The sequence below is a fragment of the Charadrius vociferus genome, unplaced genomic scaffold (assembly GCF_000708025.1).
Source record: "Charadrius vociferus isolate BGI_N301 unplaced genomic scaffold, ASM70802v2 scaffold46, whole genome shotgun sequence".
NCBI lineage: Eukaryota > Metazoa > Chordata > Aves > Charadriiformes > Charadriidae > Charadrius > Charadrius vociferus.
Window position 1 is genome coordinate 55,793 of NW_009648710.1, and position 17,009 is coordinate 72,801.

At 36.9% G+C, this 17,009-nt stretch overlaps 1 protein-coding gene across 1 annotated transcript in view; it reads right to left on the bottom strand.

Moving 5' to 3' along the window:
• Positions 1–5,926: 5,926 nt before the first annotated feature.
• The window catches only part of LOC104287859 (cytochrome b-c1 complex subunit 2, mitochondrial), a 12,726-nt gene continuing 1,643 nt past the window's right edge, over positions 5,927–17,009 (bottom strand). Inside the window, exons 2-14 of the mRNA XM_009886595.1 lie at positions 15,953–16,045; positions 15,678–15,827; positions 14,419–14,483; positions 13,389–13,445; positions 12,919–13,043; positions 11,779–11,876; positions 11,294–11,351; positions 11,032–11,127; positions 9,936–10,135; positions 9,584–9,664; positions 8,903–8,979; positions 7,008–7,161; positions 5,927–6,173 (exon numbers count right to left, since the gene is read on the bottom strand). Of these exons, the coding sequence (XP_009884897.1) occupies positions 6,090–6,173; positions 7,008–7,161; positions 8,903–8,979; positions 9,584–9,664; positions 9,936–10,135; positions 11,032–11,127; positions 11,294–11,351; positions 11,779–11,876; positions 12,919–13,043; positions 13,389–13,445; positions 14,419–14,483; positions 15,678–15,827; positions 15,953–16,045 (1,338 nt within the window). The 3' untranslated portion in view covers positions 5,927–6,089. The remainder of the gene's footprint in view (positions 6,174–7,007; positions 7,162–8,902; positions 8,980–9,583; positions 9,665–9,935; positions 10,136–11,031; positions 11,128–11,293; positions 11,352–11,778; positions 11,877–12,918; positions 13,044–13,388; positions 13,446–14,418; positions 14,484–15,677; positions 15,828–15,952; positions 16,046–17,009) is intronic.

The following is a 17,009-nucleotide window of genomic DNA, read 5'->3' on the forward strand; positions in this document are numbered from 1 at the left end:
CTGCTTCCTTCCCTGTTTTTCATTTCATCAGCCAAACTGACAAATCGAATATTCACATTGCTATACTTTCAATCTTAAATCTTCTGTTGACATTCTGTGTTGTCATTTAGAGCCTGATCCAAAGCTTTACTGAAGCCGTTGGAAAGATGATTAAGATTTTAAGATGATTAAGATGATTTAATATTTTAAAGAGGGGTAAAGTGGTGGGGATTTTCATTAAGTGATTCCAGACTGTTCGAGATGGTCTCAAGCAGACAAATTATTCCTACCATACTGTCAGAAGTTACATTTAGAGATTACATCTTAAAACAGACAAAAAAATAATTTTTAACAGAATACAGTTTGGTTTAGGAGTCTAAAGTACTCGTGTGACAGTCTTAACTTTTCCAGGCTCTTGATGAGGAGAACAGGCTTGAGAGTTGGAGGATTTACTTTATTACCCTGTTATATTTCTTGGTGGAGACACTGGGATAATGTCATTTATATTGTATTACTTGTATTATGCATTTTAAAGGATACCGGATGCTCATGAGTATTTTATTTCTCTAGGTGCTAAATATGGCAACTACACTCCCTTCCCTCATGTCAGCAGTAGGGTGTGAAACTAATCTGCTGGAAATTTAGAAATTAATCTCATCTATAAATATTGATTTGAAAAATCAATTTTTTATAAGAATTCAATTTTTTCTTTAAGTCCTTAACAGCTGCCAAATCCTCTGTTATGTTATTCAGTACCCTGTTCTCTACCTTCCCTGAATATATCACCATTTGTAATGAATACTTAACAGCAGTATAGCTTTTTCTCTTGGTAAAAACTAAGTAAAAACTACTTTCAGTATATTTATTTGCAGAAAGTTAGTTTATGGACTACACTTTTTATAGGTATTGTTATTATAGCGATTGGCAGCAACTCAGCAGGCAATGCCTATCTAGAGCAACAATTAAGAATGAGGGACTTAACTGTATGGACAATTAAAAATGGGTACAGCACCTGCTTGAATGTCTCCTTAAACATTTTATTGAAGAATGATATCCCACTTTCAACTGGTAAAATTTTCCTCTCACTTTTGGAAGGGCAATTGCCAGCACTGGAAAATGTCTCAGCACATACTGATTGCAGCATTAAAGGCAAATATTAGGATGAGTGAACAAGGATTGGGTCTCATAATCATACAGAATGGGCCATATCTCCAGATAACAAGCCTCGTTGAGAAAAGCTCTGCAGCTAACAATGGAAAGCTAAAACTAGGTAAAAAGAAACAGTGATATTCAAATTTAATAGCATTGAAAATATTCTTGTTCTGCATTTATGCTCTGAGCCTGTCTCTGATTTATTTACACTTACACAGATCAAAAGAAACTCAATTTAAAATAACAGAGAAAAGAAACTAGCACAAACTGTGTAAAGCTCAGTGCCAGCATTCCTTTGTAATGAAATACCTGTGATCTTAAAATAGCTGATATGGGTGACTGTTTCATAATCAGACCAAGATTTAAGTCTATATATTGTTCTCTAGCAAAAACAGATTTCCTGTTCATCAGCAGGTTTGTCCAAAAATAGTTTGACTATTACCTTTATATGGCAACTAACTTGAATAATAACAGTCTTTGTTCAGTGCATTGTTGTTCAAATAATTTCATTCTACAAGTAACACAAAACTTCCTGAAGGCTTGAAATTAATTTGCTTCATTGTTTGCTTTTTATCTCTCTTTAGTAAACAGAATAGTTACAAAGTGGCAATGGACTAATCTCTGTGGTCTAACAATCTATGCAGGTGTTCATTTGCTAAATGCTTTAAGCCTGAAACGTACCATATCAGTACCAACAGACTATTTCTAGTTATTAAGGTTTTTTGTGGAACATCAGACTCCTATATTAAGCTTGTAATTGAAAGCTCTGTAAATTTGTCTGCTTCGTATGGGTCCCTAGACCAATTACATTAGACTCATGAACTACAGTTTGGGGACAATAGTGTGCTATGTTATTACCATTTATTAAATTGTCTGTAACATAGAAATCTATGAAGCTAAGACTTGAGTGTAATGAAGTCAATTTAGAAATTTACTGACTGTGTATTGAAAAATCATATCTTTAAATTAGAACAATTTTCCCAGCACTGCCTTTATAGTTTTGGCAGTCCTTTCTTCTCACACCTTTCAGAGAGAATTAGAATTCCAAGCACTAGGAAGAAAGATCTACTTGTTTGATGCTATAAAACCTATCAAGTGGAGTTCTTAACCTCTTTTTAGACAAGGCTTTGCACTTTTGATCCAAGTGTAAAAATCAGTGGAGAAATCCTGAGCATAAAATAGAAATGGATTTGAATTTGAATGAGTACTTTTTTTATTTGTTATTATCTTAGGAGATGATAACTTTCATCTATTCCCTAAAATAAAATGCCAATAGTATACAAAAGCATATATATGATACTGATTTGGTTGGTTTGGGTTTTTTTTTTACATCCATAAGGTAAAAATTACAGAATATGAATCACTGAAACGAAATAGTTCTATTTGCAACAATTTGAAAAAGGCAAGCTCCAAAAGCATTTTCAATGAAGGCTACATGAACAAGGAGTCAAATTATTTGTGGCATGCCATGTTTAATTTACTCCAGCAAGTACTGAACAGTTTAAAGGGGGCTGAGGGCTGGTAATAAACATTGTCCCTTTGTAGCTGATCCTACTTTTTGGAGCCCAAAGAGGTGATTTGAGCATGCTTCATGGAGCACCTGGATCTAACTCAGCACATCCCACACACACAAAAAAAGCAAACAGCTAAATTTGTTCAATTCATGTTTAGGGTGAACTTACAAAAACTTTGTATTTAACACCAAAGCTGTAAAATTTTGCAGAAAAGATAGTATTTTCTAGAAGTTCCGTCTCTTAATAATACCAGAGGCAGCACACTTATTTTGTCACTAATACCAATGTACAGAGCATGGGGCTTGAGAAAATTATGATGCACAAATGCACTGCTTAGGAGTTTTTCTTGCAGTGAATTAGGTTTTATCTTTATGGACTTATTTTGTCAGTTAAGTAAGCTGAGTATTATCTGTACAATTTCAAACTGGAACCTAAAAGAACAGTTTTATTACTGCTTATATCTTGAAAGAGCTGGTGCCATACTGCTGACTTGGGGAGGTAGACATTAACAGAGGTAGTGGGAGGCACTGATGTCTTAAAATCCTACAGTTAGACTCACCAAACTTATATGTACGTATGCATGCCTTATTCTCCATGCCAGCAAGAAGAAACAGGGCTGTTAGTACCTGTGTTTCCTCAAAATACCTTCATAGTGCAAAAGGTTATCTCCACGTAAATTGAATGATATCAATCACAGAGCTGATGGGTGAACTGAAAAGCTGGGTGATTCAGACTCTAGATGCTGGAGCAGAGGAGCAAAATTGTCTATGTCTGCAGTTCAGAGATGGCTTTGACTTGCTACAACAGTGTTATCAGCACAGTATGGGCAGAAAAAACAGAATTCTGAAAGAATCTATTAAAAGCCAAGAGTGTCTTGAAGATGTTTTAAAGCATGAGTACATTTGTGTCTATGCGTTTTGAAACATGTAATTTGGGTGATTTACCTTTCTCTTTGAGGCTGAGAATTTACATAAAACTGTTGGTAAAATGTTTTCTGTTGCTTTTATCCTGGTACTTGTTCCGGAACTTCTTGTCTGCACCCCAGTAGCACCAGTATCTTGTGATAAGCTAGAGTGGAGAGAGGGTGTGATGATGATAGAGTAGAAGGAGCAGTTAGTGGAAAAAGTGATTGAAAAAATGGTAGTCAGTAGTTCAGATAAACAGTTTTAAAGTCTGTCAGTTTTTGCTACAGGCATTTTTAACCCAAAAGGGTTAAGAAGAAAATAGAGCAGATGGAGAGAGGCTCCTTGCTCTCTAATATGGCAGCAGACAGCTGCACTGTTTGTTTAAATCCCCTATGCTGTTCTGTTGCTGTTCAGTACATAATGTTTACTGATACTGCTCCTCTGTGCAACTGTTTCTGCCAGGCTGCTGATAGAGCTGTAGTCTGCTGCAGATGGGTTCTGCTTGCCTTTTGCAGTCTCCAAAATTACAGGTTTACCCAGTAATTGCAACTCCCTCCAACCCCTCAAAGCCTATCTTGTTATACCCCATGGCATATATAGGTCCTGGGGCTTCCGTGCTCTGTTGTTCTTGGATGCAGTACTGCTTTTTGCAAAACTGCAGCTCAGTGCTTTCCACTGGCAGCAGGTAAAAAGAACATTATTTGTAGACTTATCCCTTCAAACAAACAAACAAATAGAACATCACCACTGCTTTCTGCTGGAACTCTTCAGTTAGATTGTGCACCAGCTCTTGCAAGCATCTCCTGCTTCTCCCCCAGCCTCGCTTGACATTGTGTGGCAGTGTGCCCACGTGTCGGTTGTTCTCAGAGCAGAGGGACAGGCACCAGTCACAGAAGAGTCAAATCCTGGAATCCTCCAGGGGCCCAGACAAACACTTGGTGACATGGCTGTTACACAGATTCTCCAGCATCCACCTAGGTAAACTTAGCCACTGTGGAGGAAGGGGTCCGCTTGGCTCCGTACCAATGGACGAACAGCAGGGTGGGCAGCAGATATGTAGAGTATTCCAGCTGTGAAAAGGTACAGGGATGCAGTGGAAACGTGCCAGCAGAACTGTTTGGAGTGCAGCTGTGTAACCTCAACTCAGCCTTGCTGGAGTCTGGTCCCAAATAGTGGCCCTGATCAGAGTATTCAACGTTGTACCTTCATGTTGCCTAAAAATCCCCACAGAAATGGAAGGTAGCACTGAATGGGCAATCTGTAGTTTAGCACATTCATTAAAAAACAAATCCCAAAGTAACTAAGCAAACTGCAGCTTTCCTTAGTGTTGTGAAAAGGACTATGGATAATAGCATTAGTTTGATATTAGAGAAGCTTCAGAACTAATGAACTTGTCTTTAGAACGAGTATCTGCAAAAAACTTAAGACTCTCTGATTAGTTAACTAAATGGCTATGGGAATTACTGCATGTTGAAGTAACACCATGCTATGTGTTTTCAGCTCAAGTGAAGATACTGAGGATGAGGACACCACCAGGTCCAGCAGCAATGGTGATGTAGACTTGGAAACTTTTCAGTATAAATCTTCCCAGTCATACTATTGTGAGTTCAGACAGAAGTTACCATCAGTATCTGATACAGGCCAGACACTCAGAGTAGGCACAGACAATGGTTGTGATGCTGTATGTCACAATGATGTTGATGCATTGTGCAATCCTAAGTTTGATGCTAGTGGTGTTAGACCTCCTTCATACTGGGCTATGGAAAACAATGAGACCAGTTTCTCTTCCTCCTGCCCTTCCGCATCAGATACATCCTATCTGGAAGAATTTACCTTTGTTTCAGAACAGATCAAAACTTGACTTCTTCAAAATCTAGATTTCCAAAATTGTATTTATGTTTTCTTTTAATACAAGCCTAGACTTCCAAAAAAATCTAAGTGTCCCAAGATATCTGAAATGATATGTTAGCTATATACAGCTGTTTTAGCAATGCCCTCCCTCCCCTCAAAGATGTGTGTCAATGCTACTTGTGGAGAAGACATTCAGAAACAGTGCCTCTGCTAGTCCCAAACAAGTAGCAGTTGCAAGCTCTAAGGTCTAACATATCCATCTTTGTTGGAAGGTAAGTTTCTTCATTTACTTGATATAAGGATGGCACAAACAGTTTATCAAGAACTTTTCCTAAACATACATGAATACATGGACAACTAGTGGCAACAGTATTTGTCTGCACCACAGTGATAATTTTTGATGTATCTATGTTTTACTTCAACTAAAAGTCACCTTATTTTCTCACTGTAGTTTTACCTTCAGTGTACAGAGCCAGACTTAACAGTATTAAATACCATTTTCAGTGGAAAAAACTAAACACAAAATGTATGAACTCAGCACTTTATTTGATCAGTGCAAGCCCACAATTACTCCAGATTAATTTTCTGAAAGAACTGAATTCATAAATAACAAGTTCCTGGTAATTTATTTAGAACATAGGTGACTTAGAGCTCAGGTCCATCTTGAATATGCATCCCAGTTTTGTTTTTACAACTCATCAAGAAAAGGAGTATTCCCCAAATCCCCACTAGCTGCCATTGATTTCTTCCCGTTGACAAACTTCTTTGCAGCCTGAAAATAAATCAGAAAGATGGATATAAGGAAATACTCGCTACAACAGAGTTTATCTTGCTGCTCATAGCCTCAGCTTCAAGTTATTCAAACAAACAAATCGTAACACTACTACAGTACATAATCAAGTAAATAATTTTCCTTTTGCTGTCTAAACTTACTTGCTTCTAATCCAGCACCTCGTTACTTTATAATCTAAACAGGAGTGGCAGAATGACAGTTGGATAAGAGGCATGAACTCTTTGAAAATGGTTATTCCTAGAATAATCATTATACCACAAGATACAGTGGATCTCTCCTTACTACTAAATCTATTACTAATTGCTACTGCAACACAAATCACTGGTGGCTGTGAAAAAACAAGTTTTCTATCTTAGAATTTATCTTTCTGATGGGTTTCTGTATGAAGCTTGCTTCAAGTATAAATAACAAGATAATTTAGAATAGCAATGCAGTTATGTCAATTTATCATGAAGCATACTAAATATTCTAGACTCAAGAATCCTAAAAGCCTTGACACAAAAGTGCCTGCACTGGAACTAAGATCAAGTTTTCCATGAATACCATAGTTGGCAGTTTTGGTAAATTTAAGTGAAGTAGGTGAGAATTTCACATCCTCCCAGCTATACTAGTTTTACTGTGTAAAGGATTAAAAACAGTAAAAACATCAAAAGATAGACAGCTGGGATTTGTAAATGAGTTGCTTTTTTTGAAGATAGTATATGTGTGTGTTTACAAACACACACAAATGAGCACCAGTTTTGTATAAAAAAAAAATCCACCCCAACTTACACAGTGATTAAGGAACACCTGTAGATGCAGACACATACTTACATTCACAACATCAGCAGTGGCTACAGAGTCGATTTTTTGAGCAACAACAGATGGTGATGTATGTGTGCCAGAAACCAATGACTCGGAGCCAATTTCATTCAGTAACCCTTCTGCAGTCTCCACTGACATCAAATAGGTGGCTTTCAGCTGATTTCTGCCATCAAACAAAGCATTAAGGATGAGTGAGCACATAAGTTCTGTTATTACCTTCCCCACCACCCCCATAAGTGCAATGAGTTTTTGGTGCTTTTTAAGTTTTCAAGATTCCTCTTCATTTTGAAATGTTTTCCTTTTCAAGTATGGAAGGGATCTGTAGTTAGAAAAGAGGCACCACAAATAGGCCAAGCATGACAAATGACAGGGTACTTGAACACCTACTGCCTTGGAATGATAAGCCACCCTATACCATCAGATCTCTAGCTCAGAATTTTTTTTTTCCTGTTTGAAGTAACTAATGCAGGCACCCTAGGAATTAGACAAACTAATCTATCAAGTTTAAAAATTAGGTTTAAGATTTATTCCAGTTTCTCATCAAAAACAGACACATGCACAGCAATTTTGTTGTAAGCGACAAAGCAGCCATGAATGTAAATGGTTAAGCTCCTTATGCAATAGTTCCATGTTCTGTTAAAAGACAGCAAGTTTATGCTTTCTTGTGTTTCACACAGTCTCACTGCTACATGTGAAAGTCTTATTTTTATAAGCTAGTCCTTCTATTATTTTTTAAAAGTCAAAACGGTAGAAAATGGTTTATTACAATAGAATATGATTAAGTAGCTTGGTATTTTTGACTGAATTGCAAGACTCTGCAAATATCACTGACTGTGATTTTGGTATTGGATTTTTTTTTGGTCACTAAAGGAAAAAGGGCAATATAGAAAACATGAGAAGCCATTCCAGATGGGAAACTCAAAAAAAAAAAAAAGAAAAAAAAAAAAAAGAAGCACCACAGCACTGTGTGTAATACCCTAATGCTGGGCAGCTTTGTTACAAAAAAAACACCCAAACACCACAAAACAAAACAAACTCACAACGCACAAAACTAGTAATGCAAATATAAAGGTCCAGAATTCACCATTTAGCTACTAGTGACTAAGGTGCAGCCAATCGTGTCTAGGTTATCATGTTTTGTGTCATCAAGCTTTACATGGAGTCTTGTAAGTATTTTATGTATGCAACAGACAGTATTTCAATTTTGCTACTTGAGTGTTTGTACTATATTGCTGTATTGCACAACTAAAGTTTCAGAGGCTCAGTGCAGCTTAACACTGCTTGGAGACCAAGCACCAACTAATGTGCGCAACCCTTTATAAATTACAAATCCTAAAACTTTGTTGGTATTACTGCATCTCTAATAGTAATTTTTCCCCATCTCAAATATTCCTAGGGGCATATATTTCAAGCACTTGGATGTAATATCACTAATTCAGTGCTTTACACTTGCAGACCTTCATTACTACTATTCTTTGAAGATGCAGAAAATTGCTTAATATAATTGTTTTGGGAATTGCTGCAGTGCAACTGTAAAGGGAATTACCTAAATAATGCAATTTAGGATTCTAATTTAAATACATCTTAATACCACAGAGTACGATTAAAACGACAGTGTCTGCTGATACTTGCTAATTTCTTACATTAAAACAGTTTTCAGAAAACACTAACACTTGTCTAACAAGTTTCTGTTACAAAATACCACTAGCAGAGAATCAGTATAGCTTTGAATAAAAGAGTGTTTAAGTGCTTCAATTTTAATGCAGGAAAGCAAGCAGTTCCTCATGAAAATAATTACAGGACAGCGATAAGCTTTGCTGTACAGAATAGTCTAAGTGTTTCACAAGTGGCTACATGTTAAGAAATTTCTCTTTACAACACACAACAGTTCTTAACATACTTACTTGGCCTTTCTGACATCGTCATCGGTGACGCTGCCCTGAGCAACTGCCTTTATCTGGTTCAAAGCAGCTTTAATGACCTGAGGAAAATGAAATCATTTAAAGCTTCTTCCCACGTTAAATTTCGATGTGTTATTTCTATTATTTGACATCTTAAAAACTTCAGGGAGAGCAGTTGACAGTGTTAGGATTGTCTGCTTGAACTCAATTCTGAACAGCTTTATAACAAAACTAAAAACACTGTAATAAATGCCCAACTGAGACACAAAACCCAATGTGGATTTAAATTGCAACACCGCATTAATTTGCATGGTCTTACCATTCTTCGTGACAGTATTCAGTTCTGCGTGACAGTATTCAGTTCTGCGTGACAGTATTCAGTTCTGCAAGCTTCAAGAGCCAGCACATTCCTCATGATATGCTTAGGCTTACACATGTAAATCAGCAATTACAGGCAGCAATTCAAGGTATTTTACCAGCTCTAGTTCCTATTAGGTATTTGTATTTCCTAGAAAGCAAACCTCCTTCCCAGATTACAGAGCTAAGTCATAACTGAACATGCAGCATTCTTATACAAGAAATCAGATAAATTAACTTTTTTTAGGTGAATCAGTCATCGTCTCAAATCAAAACACTAGTTTGAGGGTTATGCTGTTAATACTTAAATTCCAATCAGCAACTCACCTCCCCAGCATTTGGAGCCTGGGATATGGTATAAATCCCGAAGAGCCCAGAATCAGAGTAATTAACATTAAATGCAGAAGCCTGCAAAACAAACACCATCATCATCAACTGTTTCAAGTAGCAGAACAACCAAGCATCAAGCATAGGAAAACTATTAGGATCTAAAATACCGTAATTCAAGAAGCTAAACTTCCTCTGTGCAGAGGAAAGATCAAATTGGAAGGCTTTTTCTGAAATATTGTGACTTGTGCAAGAATGATTAATTAAGATTCTAGCTGTAGGTAGTAAGCCTCTGAAAGGATGTTATGCATTTTACTTAAAATACTAGAGTACAGCAACCCTTTGAACTTACGTCAAATGGCTGGGTAGTTGCTTTAGCAATACCCTGGGACAATTTGCTGGTAACATTGCTTCCCCTCTTGATAAGGGGTCCAGCACCTAAAACATGCTGAAGAACACTGAACGCATCTGCTTCTGCACTTCCAATGGCAGCTCCTTCTGTTACAATAGCAGCATGGACGAGGCTATCGCCATTCTGCTCTCTGACTTCTCCTAAAAATACAACAACAGAATAGAAGGTAATGCAGTGTTCAGTTAGAAACTACTGTACTTTCAGAGGTATGGAAAGGAAACATTTCTAGCCAGGAGTTAGCTTCATGAGAGAGAAGCCGGGGTGTGATGTTACTGCACGTCCCCTCAGGAAGACAGCAAGAAGCTGTTAGTAGGCTAAGTAATTTTAAAAAAGTCCTTTCCATTCAAAAATGTTCTTGCAATCACAAAACCAAGTACCTTACTATGCCTTATTTGAACCTGACCCTAAACCATACACAGTATGAGACAATAAAACTCAGTGAGTCTCCAGGTAACAAATATCCAGAAAAGTAGTGTACTTTCAGTTCACAGTAATATTTATCCTGTTTTATAAAAGTTATTCTAGTCAAATATTAAACATTGGAAACTTTTTCCTCCCCATCTGCTTACAGAGTGATCCGATACTCCAACTAAAGAATAGTTATTGGTATTCGTGCAACATACTGCTCTGAAAGAGCTAAGCATTGCTTTGTCTTTCATGAAAGACTTACGGCATTCTGACAGATCTTCCCTAAAAATAAAGCTTGCCACCACTTCTAGACAGCCCTTAATCTATTCTTAAGGGAATCTTCCCAAAAATGCCGAGAGAAACCATAGCCAGCTTGTTTTTCACTTCACAGAATAAAAGATCTTGCAGGTAAAGCTTTTTTAGAGATATGGGTTCAGTTTTATCCAAGAACTTTCCATGGTGTGGAGTAATTCGCTGCTTATTTAGATGGGAGATGCCTCCGAACTGTCACTTTCCAGGTACAGCATTTAGTACAACTGTATAGTTTTCAGTTGCAACTTTGAATAATGCCACATTTATAATAAACAGAAAATCAGTAACTCAGAACAGATACAAGAAACATACTTACCCCCTCGATAGACAGCCTTTGCACTAGAAATACCAGCTCCGCTTCGGATATTTAGAAAGTGCTCTGCAACTTGCTTTAAGTCAGAGTGCTTTACACCTGCAATACAATACTTTACTCCAAGTAACGTAATGGCATTGAAAAGCTGCATCAATTACATAAAAGTGTTTTAAGTGTACCGTAACATTTTACTTCTACAGAGAACTCAAATTTCTACAGTATTTTTCCCTTATGAGTTGCAGTGTCCATTAAAGAACATACATACCTATTCCTACAAGAGCCATTCTCGCACTTGTGAAATTGTTCTGTACAAAATGGTGAAGCTGCAACAGTAAATTCACATTTTAGGGTACTTTGTACAAAGAACAAAAATGGCAAGTGTGTTTCTGACATCCACTGTTCAGCCTTATAATTCTTAATGCAGCAAACTCCAATGCTTCCAAAAGAAACTGTCTATAGAATAGCATTTTACACGTTCTCCAGTGACAACTATAAAACCCTTTTACACAAGAAAACTTGCATTTCGTTGACAGCCTTCCTATCAACAAAAAGCCACTGACATCAACCTCTCTAAATGTGAACGTTAGTTCTGTACCTAATAGTAAAAGCTGCATGGAAATAAAACTATTTTAACATGAGACTAATATGATAGTAAATACTGACTGTATATTTACTAAATTCATTTTCTCTCTCATCTATCCTTGATAAAGAAACTGAAACAGATTTATAACACAACACAAATAAACCTACCTGCTCAGAAGTAATTTTTCCAATTGTGTAATCTGGACAATATAAGGGGTTTGCCAGAGCATTCTTGTAAGCTGCAGCATGCAAATTTTCCAGCACTCCTAAGAGGAACAAAGTTTCAGCAATAATAGCTAACATAAGAGACACTTTTAATGAAGATTATGAATGAAAATAAATGTCACCCCAGTGAAACAGAGCTGTGGTCCACTTTAAGGACTACAAGATCTGCAAAAGCAAGTCTGGAATCATCCAATACACATGGAAGTTTCATACAAATCCTTGGGCAACAGAATCTGGTCTGAGGGCTTCTATTCTTTTGTAACTCATTAAAAAAAATAATCTAATAACTTGCATACGCTCCACATGTTTTGGCCCCAACAGCATGCTATAAATACAATCACTGGGGGTGGGGGGAGGGAGAGTGGTAGAAAACAACAACACTAACATCCCGTTAATTAGTTTCAGTATCATCATAATCTTCACTGAAATGAAAGTGATCATGCTTCACAAAGTAGTACAAATGATGTTTATTGTGCAGAACTACCTGGGTGAACTTGGATGACTAGAGTTAAGTAACACGAGATATATTGGAATAAGATTGGTTTGGCTGAGGCTTTGTGTTTGGTTTTTGTTGGGTTTTTTTTGTTTTTTTTTAAATCCACAAAGATAAATTTATAAACCTGAAACTGGAACCCATTTTCAGTGTTATGAAAAATATATTTTTTTATACCAAAACAACCATACAAATTCAAGGTCTTTTGTAGAACACTGTTTCCACATCGATGAGTAATACCTAAAAATTGTTTTCAGAACACGAGCTGCTGCAAATATATTGCCAAAACCAATCATGAATTGCACATTCTTTGGTTGTACTTCAAAAAAACCCAAAACAGGTAAAATGGAAGCTGTCAAGAACAGTATAGCTGTCTTCAGCATGTTATTTGCTAAACATTGTTATGCACAGGCTGGAAAAACGTGTGGATTTATAAAAAATGTTCCGTATCAACAGAAAGACCATACCTATCTATGGGGAAACACTGAAAAATGAAATGGACATGTGACAGAGCAAAAGTGAAACGGGAAGTTTTTAGTTTTTAAGAAACTCCCATGAGGCAAATGCAGTAAATCAGAAAATACGCTTACCAACTTGAGGATTCTGGAATGCGATTGCTTTGTCAACTTTTAATCGTGGCTGAAGTTCAGTTACTTCCCATGGTCTGAACTCTGGTGCTGTGGTGACATTAAGAAGGTACTCCATTACTGTATCACTAGATAAAAAAGTTACAAAGGTATTAAAGACAATAGAAGTAGCATGTATTTCTTTTGAAGCTGAAAGCAATTCAAACTAATCTGTAAGCAACACATTAACAACAAAAATAACTACTCTGGCTCGAGTGATACATAACACTGCTGTACAAAGTATAAGAATTCAACTTCAGTTCCACAGCATTTGTATGCTGTAAGCTGAATATTAATACAATAATTTATTGATTTATTACAAAGACATAAAAATAGGTATTACTCCTACCTTGTAAAATGATAGGTCTCTACTTTACCACAGAGTAGTTAGTTAGAATGCAATAATTCAGTTTACAGTGCACCTAGATACCTACACATAGTTACGCAGGCATTCAACGGAGTAAGTCATTTTCTCTCTTGTTGAGTATACGCTAAATGAGAAAAAATAAAGAACCCATTTCAGCAGAGAACATGGAATTGGATTTTCACGCATATTCCTCATTGACTGAATTCATCAGCAAGATACTGACTAGAATATCTACCTAACCCTAAATCTGCTTCAGATGACTGTTTAAAGGAATGATAACACACACACAGCAGAAACAGACATAACTAAAACTCTTAAGTATTCAAGTAATAACAAGTGTCTTGTGACCCTCAGAATTTAAGATACCATGATAATTCAAGGTAAACCAACAAATAAGGCTGAATAGCAAAACTTGAATAAAAATGTGTATATGTATTAAACAAGGCATTTTAGAAATTATTCTCTTTGGGCAGAAAACATAGTTGGTCTTTTCCATTTGCTTCAACATATTTGCGATTAACAAAAACAAAAAAAGGTTGAGTATTGAGTTACATAAAACACTGCTTTTAACCAAATTCTATATAAAACAATCTTATTGAATGATTTGAAGGTACATTGCAAGAAAGCAGGTAAACAAGATCTCTCTTTTATTTCTCTTAGGCTTGTTTTCTAGGCTTTAAACTCTCAAATTGAGAAAGCCAACTACTGTCTGAATTGTTCCCAGAATTGCAGTGTGATGAGTGGTATCTATTCACAAAGGATGGAGAAAAAAATAAATAAATACTGATTTCAAGAAGTTTAATCTCGAAGCCTGAAAAGGCAGAAAGAACATTAAGCTTTCTGGACAAATTATATTTCTTCCAGGTATACAACATTTGTATTTTGGTAACTGAAAGGTGTTTTCAAAATACCAATCATGCGTGCACTCTTGAACCTTAACAGAAGTACAAAAGACATTCTTTGTCATTGTTCACTATTCATGTACGATCACCACACTGAGCTTAGCTGCTTACATATTGTTATGCTTATTGTTTTAAGTGTCATACAGCTTATTTGCATCTTACCAAGACAGATTATATTTGTATGTGGTTACAAACCTTAGGCTACCCCCAACAGCTTCAATGCCACGAGTAATCCGGAAAGACGACGCTCCTTTAGTAGTCTATTAAAAAAAAAAAAAAAAAGAGAAAGTGCAAGTTAAAATGCTAGCTATTTTAAGAGCAGATTTGCCTGAGGTTGTTCAGTGCTCAGGCACAGTTGAAACAGTATCTGTTTATTCATTTATACAGAAGTCATTCTGAAAAGTTGAGCCAGCTTACTGCATCCCTACTCCCAATCATTTCTATCATCCTCTCTGATTTTGCACCATAATTGCTCACATATTTGCTCACCAGCCCCATTCTAGAATGATCCACATTTGCTTGAACATGTAATAGGATTCTTTGAATCAGATAAGCTTGACAAAACCAGGACAAAGAATGCCTACACATACTATTAGCTGACAGTTCTCTTGGGAAAGTAACATCAGGCAGCAGTTGGGAAGCAGGTAATAAGCAGCTGGGGTGTTGGGGGTTTTTCTGCCCAAAACTGATGGGGATTGAGCCCATGCAACAGCAGTCAAAGGCACGTCAGTGGCCTTGCGTAGCTCGAATCTTCCCAGCCTGGCTGGTGTGCGAGAGAGGTCGTGTTTTACATCTGCAGCCAGACAGCAATGCAGAATGGCCACAGTGGGTCAAGCCCGCAGGACATCTAGCTCAACATTCTGTACCTGACAGCGGCAACAGACAAGGCTCTTTAAATGGAACATCCCACAACCCATTCAATGGTATTCCTGCAATACCTACAGGAGTCCTCCTACTAGCAACTGTTTAACGACCTGCTGTCAACAAACTCATCTGATTCTTTTTTGAACCTGCCTCCACAGCATCTTGTATAACTGAAGCTAGCCAGAAAAGGAGAACAGAAAACAAGCTTAAAATGTCTTGATGGCAGTAGTAAGAAAAACTATTCAGAAATATTACACACACAGAGAAAATTGAGTTTGTATCAGCCACCCAAATTAACTTTTATTGCAGCTTAAATAAAATGAGTTATGTGCATAGCTTCATATATGTATTATATATACATATAGTTTAAGACACCACTGGAGAGCATAAGTATCACCGCCTGTCTTCCAGGAAGTAATGTCATTTCTTCTGCACTTGAACCAGGTAATGAAGAATTGAACACTGTATATTGTTTTCCACTTCATAAGATCTCTTACGTTAATTTTTACCATATTGCTGTTCTTTGCGATCATAAGCATTCCACCGTTTCATCTACTGCCAACATAATAACAAAGAAAATAAACACCTACCAAATTAGATGCAAGACGAAGCAAGTGAGCAGTTCCCAAGTTACTAGCGGTTTCATATCGGCTGCCTGCTTTAATAAACACACCAATTCTTGAAGCCGGAGAAAAGTTTTCCAGAGACGCAATAACTAAGCCATTTGGTAGTTTTGTAATCTGCATTAAAAAGAAAAAAAAATAGTTAAGTGATCCACTGGAAGTACTCTCAGAGTTCTGCTTTGACTGATTTTTAAAAGATAAATAAAAAGGAGAGAGAAAAAAATACCAGTATTCATACTGACCTCAAGATCCTCAGACTCTGGAGATAATTTCACTCTTTCTGCAGTTGCTGAGGTTGCAACTTTAGGAGCAACCTTAAGTGAGTAAAGTCTCTTCTAGCAGAGAAAACATAAGAGAATACATTTCCTGAATTAGTTCATCACATATTCCATTAGATATTGAAAAAGCAACTAATTTTAAAGCAGAATATAATGAATGACTTCAAGCCCCAGAGTAAAAACAAGTGATTGCCTTGTAATACCTCTGGTTTTTACACCACTGTTGGAACCTGTGCAATGACTTACACGAGGTCTCTGACGTTCAAGAACTAGCACTGTAAGAAAACTTTTTTTTTTCCCTCTTTGCTGTTGTGCAGTGACTATCTCTACTGATACTATAGTCCTATAGTCTATAGGACTAATATATATCAATTAACTGAACAGCTACAGCAATCCATGTACGCAGAACACAACTTTGGAGATAACTTTCTAATTTATTAGGCGTAGGTAGTTCAACTCCTAGAGTCACCTCTCAGACCACCAACCAGCCTACACTGACTGCTGCGTGTAAACAGGACACACACACAAGTCCCCAAACTGCACAGTTAATAACCAGAAAAACACCTTCAAATTGAAGAGGTGAACATAGCAAGAGCTTTCCCTTCAGCAGCTGGCAACAGAAATGACAAGACTATTGATTTTGAATCTGAAATACTATTCCCTTCCACTCTTTTTGGAAGTTTCTTATACTTGCAAAGAATTAGAAAATTAACTTCATTCCCATAGATCTCAAAGTAACAACCAAGTGACAGAAACATGACTGTGCTCAGTAGTAGGGACACCAATGACTTAACTCCCCTTGATTTGCAACAGACTCGGTTCAATGTATGAATCTAGGAAAAACTCCTTTCTTCCCCCACCACAAATTTGTTAAGACACCTAATTTTAACCTTTAAGCCGACTTACTTATGAATTACTACTGCACGTCTAAAATTGACTTTCAAACATACTGGGACTCAGATGACACCATCCCACTCGAGAGTATTTCCAGCAGAGACCTAACACAAGTTATATTCCTGCT